The 16,693-nt window shown below is 28.3% G+C and overlaps 1 protein-coding gene across 1 annotated transcript in view; it reads right to left on the reverse strand.

Annotated features, from left to right (window-relative positions):
• Positions 1–16,693, reverse strand: part of LOC100211957 (mannosyl-oligosaccharide 1,2-alpha-mannosidase IA) — a 50,702-nt gene that overhangs the window by 11,769 nt on the left and 22,240 nt on the right. Inside the window, exons 4-8 of the mRNA XM_065792956.1 lie at positions 16,307–16,522; positions 8,279–8,359; positions 8,016–8,110; positions 7,818–7,941; positions 7,619–7,712 (exon numbers count right to left, since the gene is read on the reverse strand). Of these exons, the coding sequence (XP_065649028.1) occupies positions 7,619–7,712; positions 7,818–7,941; positions 8,016–8,110; positions 8,279–8,359; positions 16,307–16,522 (610 nt within the window). The remainder of the gene's footprint in view (positions 1–7,618; positions 7,713–7,817; positions 7,942–8,015; positions 8,111–8,278; positions 8,360–16,306; positions 16,523–16,693) is intronic.

Consider the following 16,693-nt stretch of genomic DNA (forward strand, 5'->3'; position numbering starts at 1 on the left):
CAATCAATATTTAGGGGTAAGAATAATACCTGTACATATTTTAACTAAGACTTATTGTCATGAGTGAGCTTTAGATTAAGTTATCACAATAAAAATAAACAAAATTGAGATATTAACTATATAAAAAACAGTGTCAATTAAAAATAATGTGAGAATACTTAGTATCTTAAAAAGGTTCACATTTTCATTTATTTATTTGTATACTAACACCAAAAATATTTTTTCTTTTTTTCCTCATACGGTTAATCTTAAATGTAATTTATAAAATTGATTGCTAGTATAAAATATGGTATTAAACATAATAGGAACCATTTTCTGAAACACTTTATCAACCATGGTTTTATTAATAGTAACAATATAATAAAAATAATTCAAAAATTATTTTTATTATATTGTTACTAATAGCAGGGACAATGATAGTATTTGTAGTTAAGAGAAAGAGATATAACCTTATGATAATAGGAGAGTAGTTCAAATTTGGCAGATCCAACTACATTTAGAATGCATTTTTTGACCTTATGTAGAAGAGAAAGAGCATCATTAGAAGAACCAGCTAAAATATGACAATAGTGTTTCATACAAAGACGAATTTGAGATTTGTAGAAGTAGAGAATGGAAACACAACAAAGAGAAGCAACCTTAGAAAACAATTATTTTACAATAAATTGTATATATGGTTTCTATGAGAGGTCAGTAGTAAATGATAATCCAAAAAAACTTAAAGAGGACTCAGTGAGAAAGTTGCCATTTAATTATAAAGGAATGTTTGAGTTTTGTTGGAGTTAAAAGTCATAAACCACTGCAAGCTCCAAGCTGTTACAAAAGAGAGATTATATTCAAGATTAGCTACCAATTCTAAACAATCAAAAAAAGAAGATATTTTGTTAAGACAGGAGTATAAGGATGAGTTGTGGGCAAAAAAAACAACAACTGATTGGACAATAGTTGAAGGGGTCAGAGTGTTCTTCAGAATTTTAAGAATTGAAACCACAAATATCATTTATCAGAAAGCAGGAAAACAAGATTCAGTCAAGCACTTATTAAATAGTTTAGTTAAAATTAAAGAAAGTTCTGGAGAACACTTTTGTAAGACTATGACTGGAATGTTGTCTGGAACACAAGACGTTATCAAGTTTAATTTAGAATGACTTTAGTAAAAGAAGCCAAAGTGATTTGGATGTCTAACATTGGATTAACCTGTTTAATTGGAATGGCAGGAATAGTATGGCTATTAGACTTAAGAGTCAAATTAGAAGAAAGGTTCTTTGCAAAGAGTTATGCTTGATCCTCAGGAGAGGTAATAAGATCAGACCCATGAGTTAAAAAATAAATGTTAGACTTGTTTTTGTTAGCATCAGACAGAGATTTGTTTTGATGTCCAAATCTCTGTCTGATGCTAAGCTCCATTATTTTCAGTTTGCTAAATTTGGTATTTTATCTCAGAAGTTATTAGAGACTGAGAAGTTTCTAGAAAAATCTATTTTAGGCTAGGTTTTAGAGACTTCTCAGTCTCTAGAACCTAGAAGTCTGAGAATAATGGAGCTTAGCATCAGACAACACCTTTATACATAGATTTCTTGCAATAATAAAAAGACATTTTAAATTCAAGAGTAGTGTTCTTGTGAAAAAGACGAGAAGAAAATCACAAAAAAAATCTCAGTCAGCTTTAGGGTAGTAGTAAATAGTGCAATGACAGGGTGAGTCCAAAGAAGTATGAGATAAAAAAGATATATAGAAATCATTACATAGTTGGAATTACCTAAGGAGAACAAAGAAAAACTGAACATAAGCTAGGGTCAGAGATTAAAACACAAAACAAGGAGCGAAGGTAAGTGATTAGGGTTGTCAAAACAAGTACAGTTCAAGTACATTGAAAAATAGAATAATAAAACACAAAAAAAAGGTGATTGAATAAAGATCTACTAAGCGCAAGCACAAATTAAAAAAAATGCTCATAGTATTCAAACCTGATTTCTCAGATGAATTTACGCGTAAGTATATGACCAGGTCAAGTATGTTAGTGTCTTTGCAAATCAAATGATAATAGCCATCAAAACTGAGATCTGAAAATAAAACAGCTGAATTCAAATTAGTCTCATAAAGAGCAAGTAAGTCTGGTGAACTTTGAAAGAGGTAAGATTCAATTAATAGAAATTTACTTTGAAGATTGAAAATATTTGTAAACAATAGATTGAAACAGTTAGGTAGTGGTAATGGTTTTTTATGTTTAATACTTTTGGGTATTTTGGTCATGCTTTAAGAGAGCTTGACTCAATTAAAGATCTATTCAGTTTTCTTAGAAGTTTATGGTTGCTTCATGCAATGTACCATATATCATATCGCATTATGTCACAAGCTTATCAAATACACAATTTCTGCATAAAAAGTTTCTTAACTCACTGATTTTAAAGTACTATTAAATTTTTCTATATGCACACACAAAACAAAGCAAATGGAGCTGACAAGTTACAATCATATATAACTTGTGCCAATGCTTTTGCTTTTCCTCTCACGCTAATTTTTATGGAGTCAATAGAAAAAAGTCAACTACCAAATCAATTTAATTCAGCAAATATAACTTCACTATATAAAAAAGGTGACAAAACTGATTCTTGAAATTATTGACCTATATCACTTTCTTTTTATTTTTAAACGTCTTCGCTTCCAACAAGGCTGCAAGCAAACACTAATTAAAGTTGGAAATCACTGAAAGAGAAAAGATGAAGATTGAAGAGCAAGATAACGATTGACAGACGACTTAAAGGATTGCAAATATAGGAAACAGGAAAGCAAGATGAAGGAAGCGAATTCCAAAGAACTGATGTTCGAGGAAAAAAACTAGACGAATAAGAGTTTTTGGAGCACTTAAGAACAGTCACAGAAAAAGGATGAGACTTAATTGAATGACGAGTAACACGAGAAAGAATTTTAGTAGATGGCATAAGAGACGCTAGCTCTTTAGAGCAGTGCCCATTATAGTATTTGGAGAAAAGAGAAAGAGAAGCAACATTACGACGATGTGATAATGGTTGGAGGTTGACTGCAAGAGCTGGTCCAACTATGTTTACAATGCGTTTTTGCACCTTATCTAAAAGAGAAAGAGCATCATTAGAAGATCCGCCCCAGATATGGCAACAGTATTCCATACAGGGCCAGATTTGAGACTTATAGAGATAGAGAATAGAATCCGAAGTAAATAAGTGTTGAACTTGATAAAGAGATGCAACCTTAGCAGATGCTAGCTTTGCAACAGATTTGATATATGGTTTCCAAGAAAGATCCAAAGTATGAGTTAATCCTAGAATATGAAGACTCATCGAGTACATCACCGTTCATAAATATAGAAAGATCTAAATTATTGCGATAACGATTGGCTGAAAAAAATTGAGTTTTATCTGAATTGAAGTTCACCAGCCACTGTGAGCCCCATGCTGTAGCAGAAGTGAGATCCTTTTCAAGCTCAAATGCCCCCTCCAAGCAATCAGAGAGTGTTGGCTTCTTATCAGGACAAGAATAAATGGCAGTATCATCAGCAAACAATGCCACCTTAGATGTGAGAATATCTAGAAGATTGTTAATGTAAATTAAAAAGAATATAGGGCCAAGGATAGAACCTTGAGGATCCCCTGAAGTTATAGAATAAGAAGAAGAGTGTTATCCATCAAGGACAACTTTTATACTACGATTGGAAAGGAAGGATTCAATAATTTTAAAGATGTTGCCAGATACACCATAAGAAAAAAGCTTATGGAGAAGACAAGCATGCCAAACTTTATCAAAAGCTTTTGAAATGTCAACAGCGATGGCCTTAACCTCTCCACCTTTATCTAATGCACAATAAAACCTGTCAGTTATTACTGTTAGCAAATCAGCTATAGAACGAGAAGATCGAAATCCATATTGATGGTCAGAAAGTAAGTTATTAGATTCAAGATGAGAGATTAAGTGTTTGTTAATTAAAGATTCAAAAACCTTGCTTATGATAGGAAGAAGACTAATGGGACAGTAGTAAGACAAATCAGATCGCCCTCCAGAATTTTTAAAGATTAGGATAACAGATGCTGCTTTCCAGCAGGTGGGAAAACAAGACTCTAATAAGCACTTGTTGAACAGTTTTGAGAGTATAAACGACAGCTCCAGAGAATACTTCTGCAAGACAATAACAGGCACGCTGTCCAGGCCACAAGCTGTAGAAGAGTCTAAGCAGGAAATCACTTTAGATACAGAAGCTGGAGTGATACGAATGTCAAGCAATGGATCAACCTGTTTGTTGGCAATATCAGGTAGAATGCAACTAGTGGAATCAAGAGATGATATTGATGAAAAGTTTTTAGCAAACAATTCAGCTTTGTCTTTAGGTGAGGTGACAAAGTCTGAACCTTACAAGATAGGTGGAATTAAAGAATTGCCCTTATTATTAATACTATTTCCCAGAAGTCACGAGAGCATAACTTTTGAGATGAGATACAAGATTTCATGACCTGAGAATAGCGGGCTTTGGCATTAGACAAAACTTTTTTACAATGGTTTTTACAATCTAGCAGTAATAAACAGACATCTTTTTTCTGGAGAATTGTTATCCTGATAGATATGGAAGTAATGATTTTGATTGGCAATCACAGCAGCACAGTGTGAGGAAAACTATGGAGGAGAGTGAGGCTTGACCTGGAATTCTCAAGAGGGAACAAAAGATTCCATGCCAGCCTGAATCCACGAAGTTATGTAAGAAGCACATTTGTTGACAGGAAGACTAAAGACTTCTACCCAAGGGCCATCACGAAGAAAATCACGAAAGGAATCCAAGTCAGCTTTAAGGTAGTTGTAAGAGGTATGATAATAGGGGATTCAAGTGATGAAGAAGAATGAGATGATAGTTCCTTGTATTACTTTTAAAATACTTCAAAGAATAATAAAAAACAAGATGGAAAATATCTTCACGAAAATAATATTATAGCTAATGAACAGCACGGGTTTGTTAAAAACAGTTCATGCACAACCAATTTACTTGAAACTCTAGATTATATTATAAGAAATGTTGATCAAGGAATTCCTGTTGATGTAGTTTTACTTGATTTTGCAAAAGCATTTGATACTGTTCCACATCAAAGGCTCATCTCAAAACTTAAAGCATATGGTATTAGTGGCCGGCAAAGAGTGGTTATGGGAGATTATGTTTTAACTTGGGCTGAGGTGTAAGTGGAGTTTCTTAAGGCTCAGTATTAGGTCCACTACTATTTATACTCTATATAAATGATCTTCCTGAGTCTCTAAAAATTATTTCAAAATTGTATGCTGATGACACCAAAATCATGTCAATTAGATCTTCTGATGAGTTACATAATAAACTAGAATGCGATTTGAACTCTGCATATGCTTGGACACAAGACTGGTTACTTAAATTTAATATTGAAAAATTTTTAGTTATGCACTATGGCTTTAAAAATAAGCGATATTCATTTTATATAAATAGTTGTAAACTCAATACATCGATTCTGAAAGAGACCTAGGAGTGATTTTTTCAGATAACTTGAAATGGAAAAATCAGGTATTATAGAGTGCAAGCAGAGCAAATTACATGTTGGGCATTATAAAGAAATCGTTTGTTCAATTTCATACAGAACTGCTAAAATCTCTATATCTTTCTTTTATCCGACCACTTCTTGAGTTTGCTGTACCTGTATGGGCTCCTTATCAAAAACAAGATACTGTCATTTTAGAAAAAGTACAGTGTTATGCCACTGGGTTAATACCTCAAATCAGTAAATTATGCTATGAAGATCGACTTGCTTGTCTTAAAATGCCCTCACTTGTTAAAAGCAGACAACGAGGTGACATAATACAACTGTATAAAATTTTCAATGTTTACGATAAAATTGATTTTACAGAAAATCATTCTTTTAAATTTGTACTCGTGGCCATATCCTAAAATATTCAAAAGAAAGACATTTAACTTAATCGAGCTGCAAATTACTGGAATGCACTGCCAGAAACTGTTGTCAAAGCTACTTCAGTAAATTCATTTAAAGCAAGACTTGATCGATGGGAGTCAAACCATCACAAGACTCAGCTGTCAAAGTGTGTATAAAACCACACTCACTGGTAGCAATACCAGTCACAGCATAAACTAATACTAATACTAATATATTTAATATATTATATTGAATATATTATATATTATAATTTATATATTTAAAAATATTTGTCATTAAATATTATTTTTTTGTATCATATTGCTATTTGACAATAACAAGAAATGCAGACAATGCATATCAGTAAAGAACATGTTACTCTGAAATCTGTCTTCCTTTATCCATTCTGACTTAGTTGAGTTATATTATCTAAAAAGCCATGCTTCTATGCCTTAAACACCAGCTAATTGTAAAATTCTAAGAGGAACAATACAATCTCTGCAAAGGGCTCAATGATAACTTTTGTGAAAATAAAAATGGTGGAAATGTAAGAACTCTATTAACTTTTATTATTCAGTAATTGCTCCTGTAATTTTTTTATAACTTTTTAAAGAGCTGCCTTTTGTTTTGCATATTTTGCGTTGAAGAAAATTATAAAGGAATGTAAGACTTGATTGTCAGGCTGGTTTATCTTAAATAGTGAAGATGTGAGAACAACTGAAATGTGAGCTGCTAAAAGCGATGAATATTCTCACACAGCAGAACACAGCTGTGACTGCATGTGATGTAATATGTTATTTAGAGAACTATGAATGTTTAGGATATCAGGTGAAGATATAAAAAGTCTTGATGTTTTTATTTCTGAAAAAATTGTTTTCATAAGAGCACAATGTGAAGTTTTAAATATGGACTTTAATTGATTGCAAATAAAGTATAAAGGTCATGCGAAAAAAAATTTTAAAAATAACATAGGATCTCATGAAAGGGTTCTTATTCAGGCCTTTGATGTTTTATGGAGTGAGTCATAGAAATGTATTTGTTATTAATGATGTACCAATTAGGTAAAGATTTTTACATGTATTTAATGTTTTTATGAGTTTACTTTTTAAGAAAAATGTTTTTTTTTATGACTCTGAAATAAGTGAGCTTTTATATTATAATTATTTATTTGCATTTGAGTTTCATGTTTGCCCTCTAAAGTAAATTATCACTCAAAAAATACATGGGCTAATTTTAAATGTATTGCAGTTTGTTAAACAACAAAATTATAGAGCTGGTAAATGAAGAGAAAGAGTGTTAGCATAACTACGTAAATAAAGAATTAAGTCAGCTGCATCTAGTTAGATAACAAGAGCAGAAACAGAACGAAGCATTTATTTTTGTCTTTTATTAGGAAAAGAATAAATGCTTTGTATTTGCATTTTTTTATTCACATTTTTAAACTTATATTATACTGGTATAATATAAGTTAAAAAATATTATACTTTATATTATACTGGTATGTTTTTTAGCATTAATTTATTTGTATTAAAAATAACTATATATATATATATATATATATATATATATATATATATATATATATATATATATATATATATATATATATATATATATATATATATATATATATATATATATATATAAATCATTTTGCAAATATTTTAAAAAAATATTTTTTTATTATTTATAAAATATTATCAACTTACTCTGACCCCAAGAACCTGAGTTTGGATTCATATAGTTAGGATATAAACCATCTGGTTTGTCTGCCCTCAACAATACATCTCTTATTTTCATTACCTGCAAAAAAATAAATTTATAAGAACACAAGTAAAAATCTGAATTTTCATATTTACTTATACCAGTATCAAAATTAAAAAAAAAAAAAATTTATATATAACTTGCCTTATTAGAATATATTGGATCTCCAGTGATCTTTGTAAGATATGTGTATTCCAAATGAAGAGATCCAAATTCTGATAAAATTGAACTGCCACCTGAAGCCCATCCATAATTCATTCCCTGACCACTTTAATAAAAAATACTATTCTATACAAATCTATCTATATACATTTTAATAATCATTGAAATTAAAAGTTTTACGTTTGAAGATTAACAAGAGCATATGGAATTCCTGTTGGTGTGTTAAACGCAGGCAACATTTTATCAGCAAGTTCTTTGGCTTTGATTTTGTACACCTACAAAAAATAATTATTTAACAGATGCTTTTTATTAATATAAATAAAAACATATTTCTAATCTAATCTAATAATTCTATCCATTGTTTTGAGTTAGAGTTTGCTAGGGTTAAAAGAAGCTATTTAAAAAAAAAAAAGTCATTTACTAAATTTGTAAAAAAAATTTACCTCATCTTTGGTTAAAGCATAGGCTGACAGTAATCCTCCAATAAAACGTATGTTCATTTCAAACACTGAAACAAATGAACCCTAAAAAGAAAAAAAACTAAACATAGAGAGTCATTATAAGAGGTATAAATAAGAGGACACTAAGGCAATAACTTTTTCATACTTTCTGGTTTCATAGGTTGACTTGATGAAAAAGAGATGAAATTTGATTTAAAAGTAACAAAAAATATTTACTTTTTGAAAAAGGTCACCCAGCAAGCTTAAAAGAAATTTTATAGAGATTTTGAGATTTTTATAATATTTTGAATTGTTTATCTAAATACTTGTAAAATAAACATTAAACCACTTATAAACAAAACACACACACAAAATGCATTTAGCTAGTTTTTTAGATTAAAAATCAAAATTTTGAAAAACACATAAAAAAGTTTAACTAGTAAAATTTCCTCCTTTATTGCTTAATTAAAATAGTCATGTACCAATTTAAAACTCTTTGAAAACAGAAATTAACACAAAATAACTGTGTTAATGGCTGTGTTAATAACTAAACATTGAGTTTTTTATTAACTGAATTTTTCATTATCTCATGTTTCATGTTAATGATATCGAATACACTTTGATGAATCATATATAAAATATGTATATTTAAGTTCAATATGATGTGGTAGCTATGCAGCTATAGAGGCCTTGAGATCTGGGTTTCAACCTGACACCAAGCATCATTTTAAAATGTAATAAAAGATTTGCCATTATGGCTCATAACCTTACTGCCTGTTGATTCATTGTACCTATTCTTATTGGTCTATTGATGTAATAGTTAAAAAATAGGTATTACACTAATTTTGTATTATATTATGTTGACAACTCTGTCTGCTCATAACTTACAGCCAGTCAATGTATGTACATTTCCACATGCTTACCTAAGAGTCACTTAAATTATGTACAGTCTGTTGCATTTATCACTATTTGTCAGTTAATGTCAGTCTTCTCTGTTTGAAATTCAATGCCACCTCATAAAAAAACGGTGGCCAGATAATCATTTTTAGTTTGGTGTGTGTGATTTAAAAAATTAATGTTTTTTTGCTGTTTAAATTAAAATAAAAACAGCGAAAAGAATGTTTTAAATAAATACTTGATAAAATGATTTAAAAAAACTTGACAAAACAAATGTTTAATTTATATTCTAAATAAAATAATTAAAAAAAAAAAACGCTTTATATAATTATATAAAAATTATAAAAAAATTAATTAAATAAAAACAAAGACACAAGCGCTTTATTAAAATTCTGAAAAAAATAGTTACATTAAGAACAGCAAAATAAATGTTTTACTTGAATTCTAAATAAGATTATTAAAATAAAAATGGCAAAACAAACTTTAAATTCAAATAAAAATGATTTTGTTATATTTAGAAGTTAAATAAGCTTTGAGCATTTATTTATGCGCTCGTCAAAGTTTTTGCAAGTGCGAAAAGGATTGAGCTCGAAAGTGCTGGCTAAACGGAGAAGACTGATAAAGATGAACGAAATGAAAATAAAAAATAATTAAAAAGAATATTTTTCAAAAAATAAATTTGTTGAAAAATATTCCTGTTTCCTAACCTTACCCACCCCCCATTTATTACCTTTAGCTTGTTGTCAGCAAAGAAACTATATCTGACTGATAAAAATAAAAGCTTTTAGGATAATTAGAGTTTTTTTTTTTCTTCTGCGAAATCCTGTTTAATTGTCCCATGAATTCATTCCTCTTGTGTATCTGGAAAGTCCTTTTTTATTAAATTATCCCTCTTGTTTTTAGATCAGAATCACACAGCTTCTACTATGGTATCTCGTGTTTATTACATTAAAGGAAATATACCCTCCTCTCTTTTTTGTATTAGGCACATGAGAGTACTTCTAGTCTTTAAAGTTTACCTTTTTCAAAATCTTTAAAAAGTTTTTTAATAGAAAAAGTGCATTAAACTTAATTGTATTTACTTTTAGCCACCTTGAATAATTTGGAAGAAAAACAGTGACATTTAATTGAATATAAACAATTTTTTTCTTTTAAAGAACTTTTTTTTGATATTAGAGACCCATCCGATGTTTAAAGGCCTTGAGCTACTCCTAAAAATAAACTTTTATAAAGAAATAGTTAAAACTTGGTGTTGTTTTATTATATGAAACCTTTTGGGGCCTGAGCAGGTATTTCTCAATGTTTTAAGAACCATCGTAATATAGATATGCACATACATACATACCTGGTTTTTTTGGCTTTTAACTTTTTATTAATTGTATGACACACCACTTTTCACACAATTCCTTTTGTTGTTCCTTTTTTTTCTCCTATCAAACAGAGCTTATTGGTATTGGTCATATGAAAAACTTTCCAACATTTTTGGTGTGATATGTACCATTGCAGAGTCCACTAACATCAATATTGATATTTATTGCATCACAAATTTGTCGCTGGGCAACTACAGATTCTGCTGCAAGATTTTCTACTAAAACATTTGAGTTAACACTAAAAACTTGCTCTACTTGTGAATTGCCATGAGATAAAATCATTACAATCTTAGCTATTTTAAACAACACTAAGTATTGTGTATCTTCTCCAATTAGTTCATAGTAAAATTCATCTAAACATAGCTTAGTAAAATCAAAATTTTCAAAACTCTCCATTTTTAAGAACACCATATTGCATAGGCAAGAATACTGGCTCAATAGCTTGATCAGCTAGGATTGATTTATTTAGCCAAGATTCATGTAGAAATGGTGTTAAAGAATTAAAACACATCTTCGCTTTGTCAAGCAACCTGATGATAACCTTTGGCAAGAATCGATGATAAATGATTAGTAGCCTTGTATTTTAGTAAAATACAAGGTTCTTTTAATTCAGTAACTAGAGCAACTAAAAAGCTAATACATTCTTCTCAAAAATTTATTTTTTGACTACTAACAATTTTACAATTCTCTACAGTCAAGGAGGCTATTTTAATTGTGGTTACAACCCTCTCTTAACTCTATTACTCTGAAACACAAACATCAAAAAGGCCACTACGCAGAGAAACAAACCAAGTGCGGTACGACCAGGGACATGGTGGGGATCGAACTCAGAACCTCTCGCTTATGAAGCAAGCGCTCTACCACTACACCACTACCAAATAACATCTTATTTATTTAATTACCACGTCTCTCAAATTGCACTTTTCATTCTGCATCTTCCACAATGTATCAGCTTTTGCAAAAACATTTTGATTTATACCCAAAAAACAAAATTGTGAAATATGACTCCACAGTATGGAGTAAAATTGCATCTCTTTCGTTTTTTTATTTCTTTTTTTTTATATAGATTTTTTGTCTATATATCAAAAAATAATTATATTGAACAATTTAACAGTTATATGTTAGTAAAACAAAAGGTTTTTTAAAACATGTACAGGGACAGATATCTGATGGTACAAAACATAAGCTCAGATTCAGAAAATTGTTATGTCATATGTCTTTATGTCATATTTCTTTATGTCAAATTGTTATGTCATGTCTTTATGTCATATCGGTGTATCACCAAGGTTTCTGTTTTTTCTATTTTTTATTATCTGTTTTATAAAAAAAAATTTTAATTTTTTATTTATTTAAAAGAATTAATTATTAATTTAAATACATTTTTTTTAAATATATAATAAATTTATGAATAAATGATTTTTTTAGTTTTGAAGTTAAAAACAGATTTTCCATTATCATTAGTTTTTAAGATTGATCATAAAAAGAACGTTAATTAGAAAGGATAAACTAGTTGAAAAGTAGACAAGGATTTTATTAAAACAGAATTGTTTGAAAAATTTATTAATAGTTTTTTCTTTTTTTTGAAACCACTATTTAAAACTATGAAATAGTATGAAATTGTAACTATATGTAAATGAATAAAATTTGTTCACAACAAGTGATTTTAAAGCTGTGAAATATTATGAAATAGTATGTAAATAAAAAGAAAGAAATAGTACATAATTGTAATTATATGTAAATAAAAAAAACATGTTTACAACAATGAATTTTCCTGCGCAATTCAACTCTATTATTGATGTTACTTCAATAATGAGGAACTGTTTTAGAAATAAATGATAAGGAAATACAATCTTTTTTAGATACTTTACTTAGATTTCATTGGTAATTTTTGTTTCATTGATTTAATGATAATGAAGGTGGCTTGAAACTAAATTAATTACAATGTGGACAGTGTGGTACTTAAAGCACACTAATAAGCTCTTTTAGCAATTTAACTTCTAAAATTATAAATATGTATAAGTTACATTTACATGTATTATGCTTTATCGTTACTGCAAGAAATCTCGTAAGAAGGTCTGCAATATCCATAAAAATCTTTCATTAAAAAAATTTTACATTTTAAGAATGTGAAATAAAACCAAGCTAAAACATTCTGATATTTGTAATCATAAAGGCAATTTAACAAACTTTATTAAAACATGCAAAACTCTTTAATATCAAAAATTAAATAAAATAAATCAATTAAAAATGCATTTCAAAATACAAATAAAATTATATTTTAATATGGTATTAAATACTGATTTTATCTGTTAAAGGTTTTAATTTTCGTTGTCTTTCTTAAATGTTAATTTGATTAATAGTTTGTTTGTTTTTTAAATAAAAATATATAGTAAAAACATAACTGGTTTTAAATAAATATAGGACATTAAGTAATATTGGTTTGATATATATGCATTTATATAAATAGAGATATTATATCATTATTGTGACCTTATTGTGCAAGTTATATTATTTACTTTTATTTGGATTCTCAAATTACTAATTACGTGCTTAAAAACAATTACAAAAAAACAACCTAAAATATATTTTATTTGTTGTTAAAAAAACTTTGTTATATTTTTAACAGACTTATTAAGCAAAATAAAATGCAGTTTAAGAGTTACTTAGTATCGAAAATATTCAAGTAGAACTTGCAGAAAAAATAAAAATTTAATATTAGAAACTTTTTGAGCTATGAGATATATTTAAATATGTTTTTATTAGTGTGATTTTTTTTTGCATATCTTTGAGCAGTCTTATTAAAGCTGGTATCAAAATTGTTCATTTTTTGCATGCATATTAATGAGCACAATGCATGCATATTAAAGAACACAACATCAACACATTTAGTGACTTTAGTTCTGTTTCCAACCATGGTTTTTGCCTCATAAATATTATCATTATATTATACAATATTTCAGTATTAGTTTGACTTTATTGCATGATTAGTACATTTCAGTATTAGTTTAATATGATTTACCATTGTAATAAATAAACTATTTTCATGCTTTCAATTTTTATTTATGTAAAAAAATTTCCCACTTATGTTGTAAAAGTTAAGCTCCAGCGACCAAGATGCTTTTAGGATTCTCAGAAGTTAAACAGCAGGCTTTGTTTAAAATGTAAAATGGCGCGCCATTTACAAGCGCATACTTTTTAAGCCATTTAATATAAGCGGGAAGCCATTTCAGTAGAGCCACGTTTTATCATTTTCTAATATTTAAACATGTCTATAAATATCGTTTAAGCAATAAGATAATAGAAGTAATTAACTTTATAAAAACCACTTACGAAGTTTGAACGACGATTACATAAAGAGTTTGAATGACAATTGCATTTTATATTAGCACTATTTACAAATGTCAAGAGAAATCAAAGAAATTTTTATCTCTTTGTTGATTATTTATTCAGCGCCATTTACTTTTTATGCTAATTACATAACACAATTAGCTTTAACTTATAAAATACTTGCTCAATAGTGTTGAAAATTTGTACCTAACTATTTTTTATAGAGAGGAACTCAAAAATTAAACCTAAAAAACTAAAAAACAATATAAAAATATCAATGTTAAAGATGTTCAATTGGATTAATAAATAAAGATGTTCAATTTGGATTAATAAATAAAGAAAACTGTATAATAAAGAAAAGATATGTCCATGATGTATAATTAAATTGATGTCATTTAAGGATGATGGACCAGGAGAACTGACAAGCAGCCAGATTTATGAAAATGAAGATAATAAACTTCTAAAACCTCAATTGTTTTTTGACGGCTATGAACATACGTTCTCTCAAAATGCATGCTGTGAATAGTCACTCAAGAGTTGCTCTCGGTAAAAAGAAATATTCCATGTTCAAAAAACAGTAAATTAAGTATTGCAAAGACTTTAAATAAAGATCCTGATCAGTTAAGCCAAGAAGATTCCTTCAATAAGTTATATGAGGAAGTTAAAGGAAAAGCAAATGATATGGATATACTTTTAGGAAAAATTAAAGAAAAAATCTTAACTTTCAAATGGAATCAGAAAATTTAATTACTTCTGGTTCAAATACCTTGGTCTAACAAATGTATAGAAAAAGAATTTAGTGTTACTAATTATATGGTGCAGATATCACGCAAACTACTGCTGAAAAATGGTGTTTTATCTATCCCTGAAAAAAAAAAAAAGGAAAGGAAATATCTCATTCGTACTTATGTGCGTTTACTGTATATTAAGTTTAAAATCAGTTATCCTGATATAAAGACTTGTTTTTCTTGCTGTTGCTCAAATCGTCCAAAATGGTGCATTACAGTGTGTGGCTAATGATTAGTACAGTTGAATTATCCAAGGTTTATCATGAACTTATTGATTTATTTGTAGTAGGAATAACAAGAATTGCATGTTACATTGTTGCCCTTTGTGTCCAGAAGATTCTAAATTAAGACATTATCTTGAAAATGAATTCTACTCTCAAGAAGATATTGATGAAGATCATGGTTATTGTATTGATTACAAACAATGGAAGAAAACAGACTGATCTGAGCTAGTAAGTCTAACAGAAATCAAGTAGCTTAATAAAAAAATAGCTTAATACTTTAATAAAAATAGCTTAATACTTTAATAAAAATAGCTTAATACTTTAATAAAAATAGCTTAATACTTTAATAAAAATAGCTTAATACTTTAATAAAAATAGCTTAATACTTTAATAAAAATAGCTTAATACTTTAATAAAAATAGCTTAATACTTTAATAAAAATAGCTTAATACTTTAATAAAAATAGCTTAATACTTTAATAAAAATAGCTTAATACTTTAATAAAAATAGCTTAATACTTTAATAAAAATAGCTTAATACTTTAATAAAAATAGCTTAATACTTTAATAAAAATAGCTTAATACTTTAATAAAAATAGCTTAATACTTTAATAAAAATAGCTTAATACTTTAATAAAAATAGCTTAATACTTTAATAAAAATAGCTTAATACTTTAATAAAAATAGCTTAATACTTTAATAAAAATAGCTTAATACTTTAATAAATAATTTACAAAAACTTACTGTTCATTCTTACATTGCGAAACACTCATACATTGCTGATTTTTTATAGAAATTAAAAAAATTAGTTAAGTAGTACTGAGGTCATTGTCCTTTGTGATTTTTTAGAAAATTATGAGTTTGTTGTACAAAACAAAGTGAAAATTTTTCACTGAAACAAAATTCAAGCAACATTGCATCCTACAGTAGTTTATTATAAAGTAAATAATGTCCTTAAATGTGATTCAATATGCTTTATCTCAGTTGATTTACTGCATGATGTAGATATGGTATATCATGCGATGAAGTTGTGAATAGAACATATTAAAAACAATATTTCTCATCAAATAGAAACTGTTCATTACTTTTCAGATAGGTGTGCTGGCCAGTACAAAATTGCCAACACTTCATACATATATGCCACCATGGGCAAGATTTTGCTATGAAATGTACATGGTTTTTCTATGCAATAAGTCATGGTAAATCACCCTATAATGGTTTTGGTGGGACTGTTAAACTAACTTCAATTGCTAGCCTTCATTGAGCAACAACAAATCATACTTACAGCATCTGGAATGTTTTTTTTTTTAATCTATTTTTAATTTATAAATATGATCTATTTTTTATAACATATACTAATAAATTTTGGAACTTATATGTTAGTAGTATGTGTAATACTTTACATGAGATAATTTTACCATCTTACTGTAGAAAATGATAAGTGCTCTGCTATCCAGTTTCGTGCTACTTTTAATTCTTCTTTCATACCCATAATATACAAAGTATCCAGTGCATCAACAATTGTTGCTCCCATACTTGAATCCCCAAATATCCCTGCTGAATGGCCTGTTTTTGAAATTGGCTTTAATTCGTTTTGACCCATAGCATACTTTGCGTAACCATCCCAGGCAAATTTCATCATCTAAAAAAAAAATAATTAAAAAATTGTTCTTTTAAAATAATTTAAAATACATTATATCAGTAAAATAGCAAAATAAGTACTATTATACAAGAATTGTGATGCAAGAACTATGATGCAAGAACTGATGCAAGAATTATGATGCAAGAATTGTGATGCAAGAACTATGAAGAT

The sequence above is a fragment of the Hydra vulgaris genome, chromosome 03 (genome assembly GCF_038396675.1).
Source record: "Hydra vulgaris chromosome 03, alternate assembly HydraT2T_AEP".
Lineage (NCBI taxonomy): Eukaryota > Metazoa > Cnidaria > Hydrozoa > Anthoathecata > Hydridae > Hydra > Hydra vulgaris.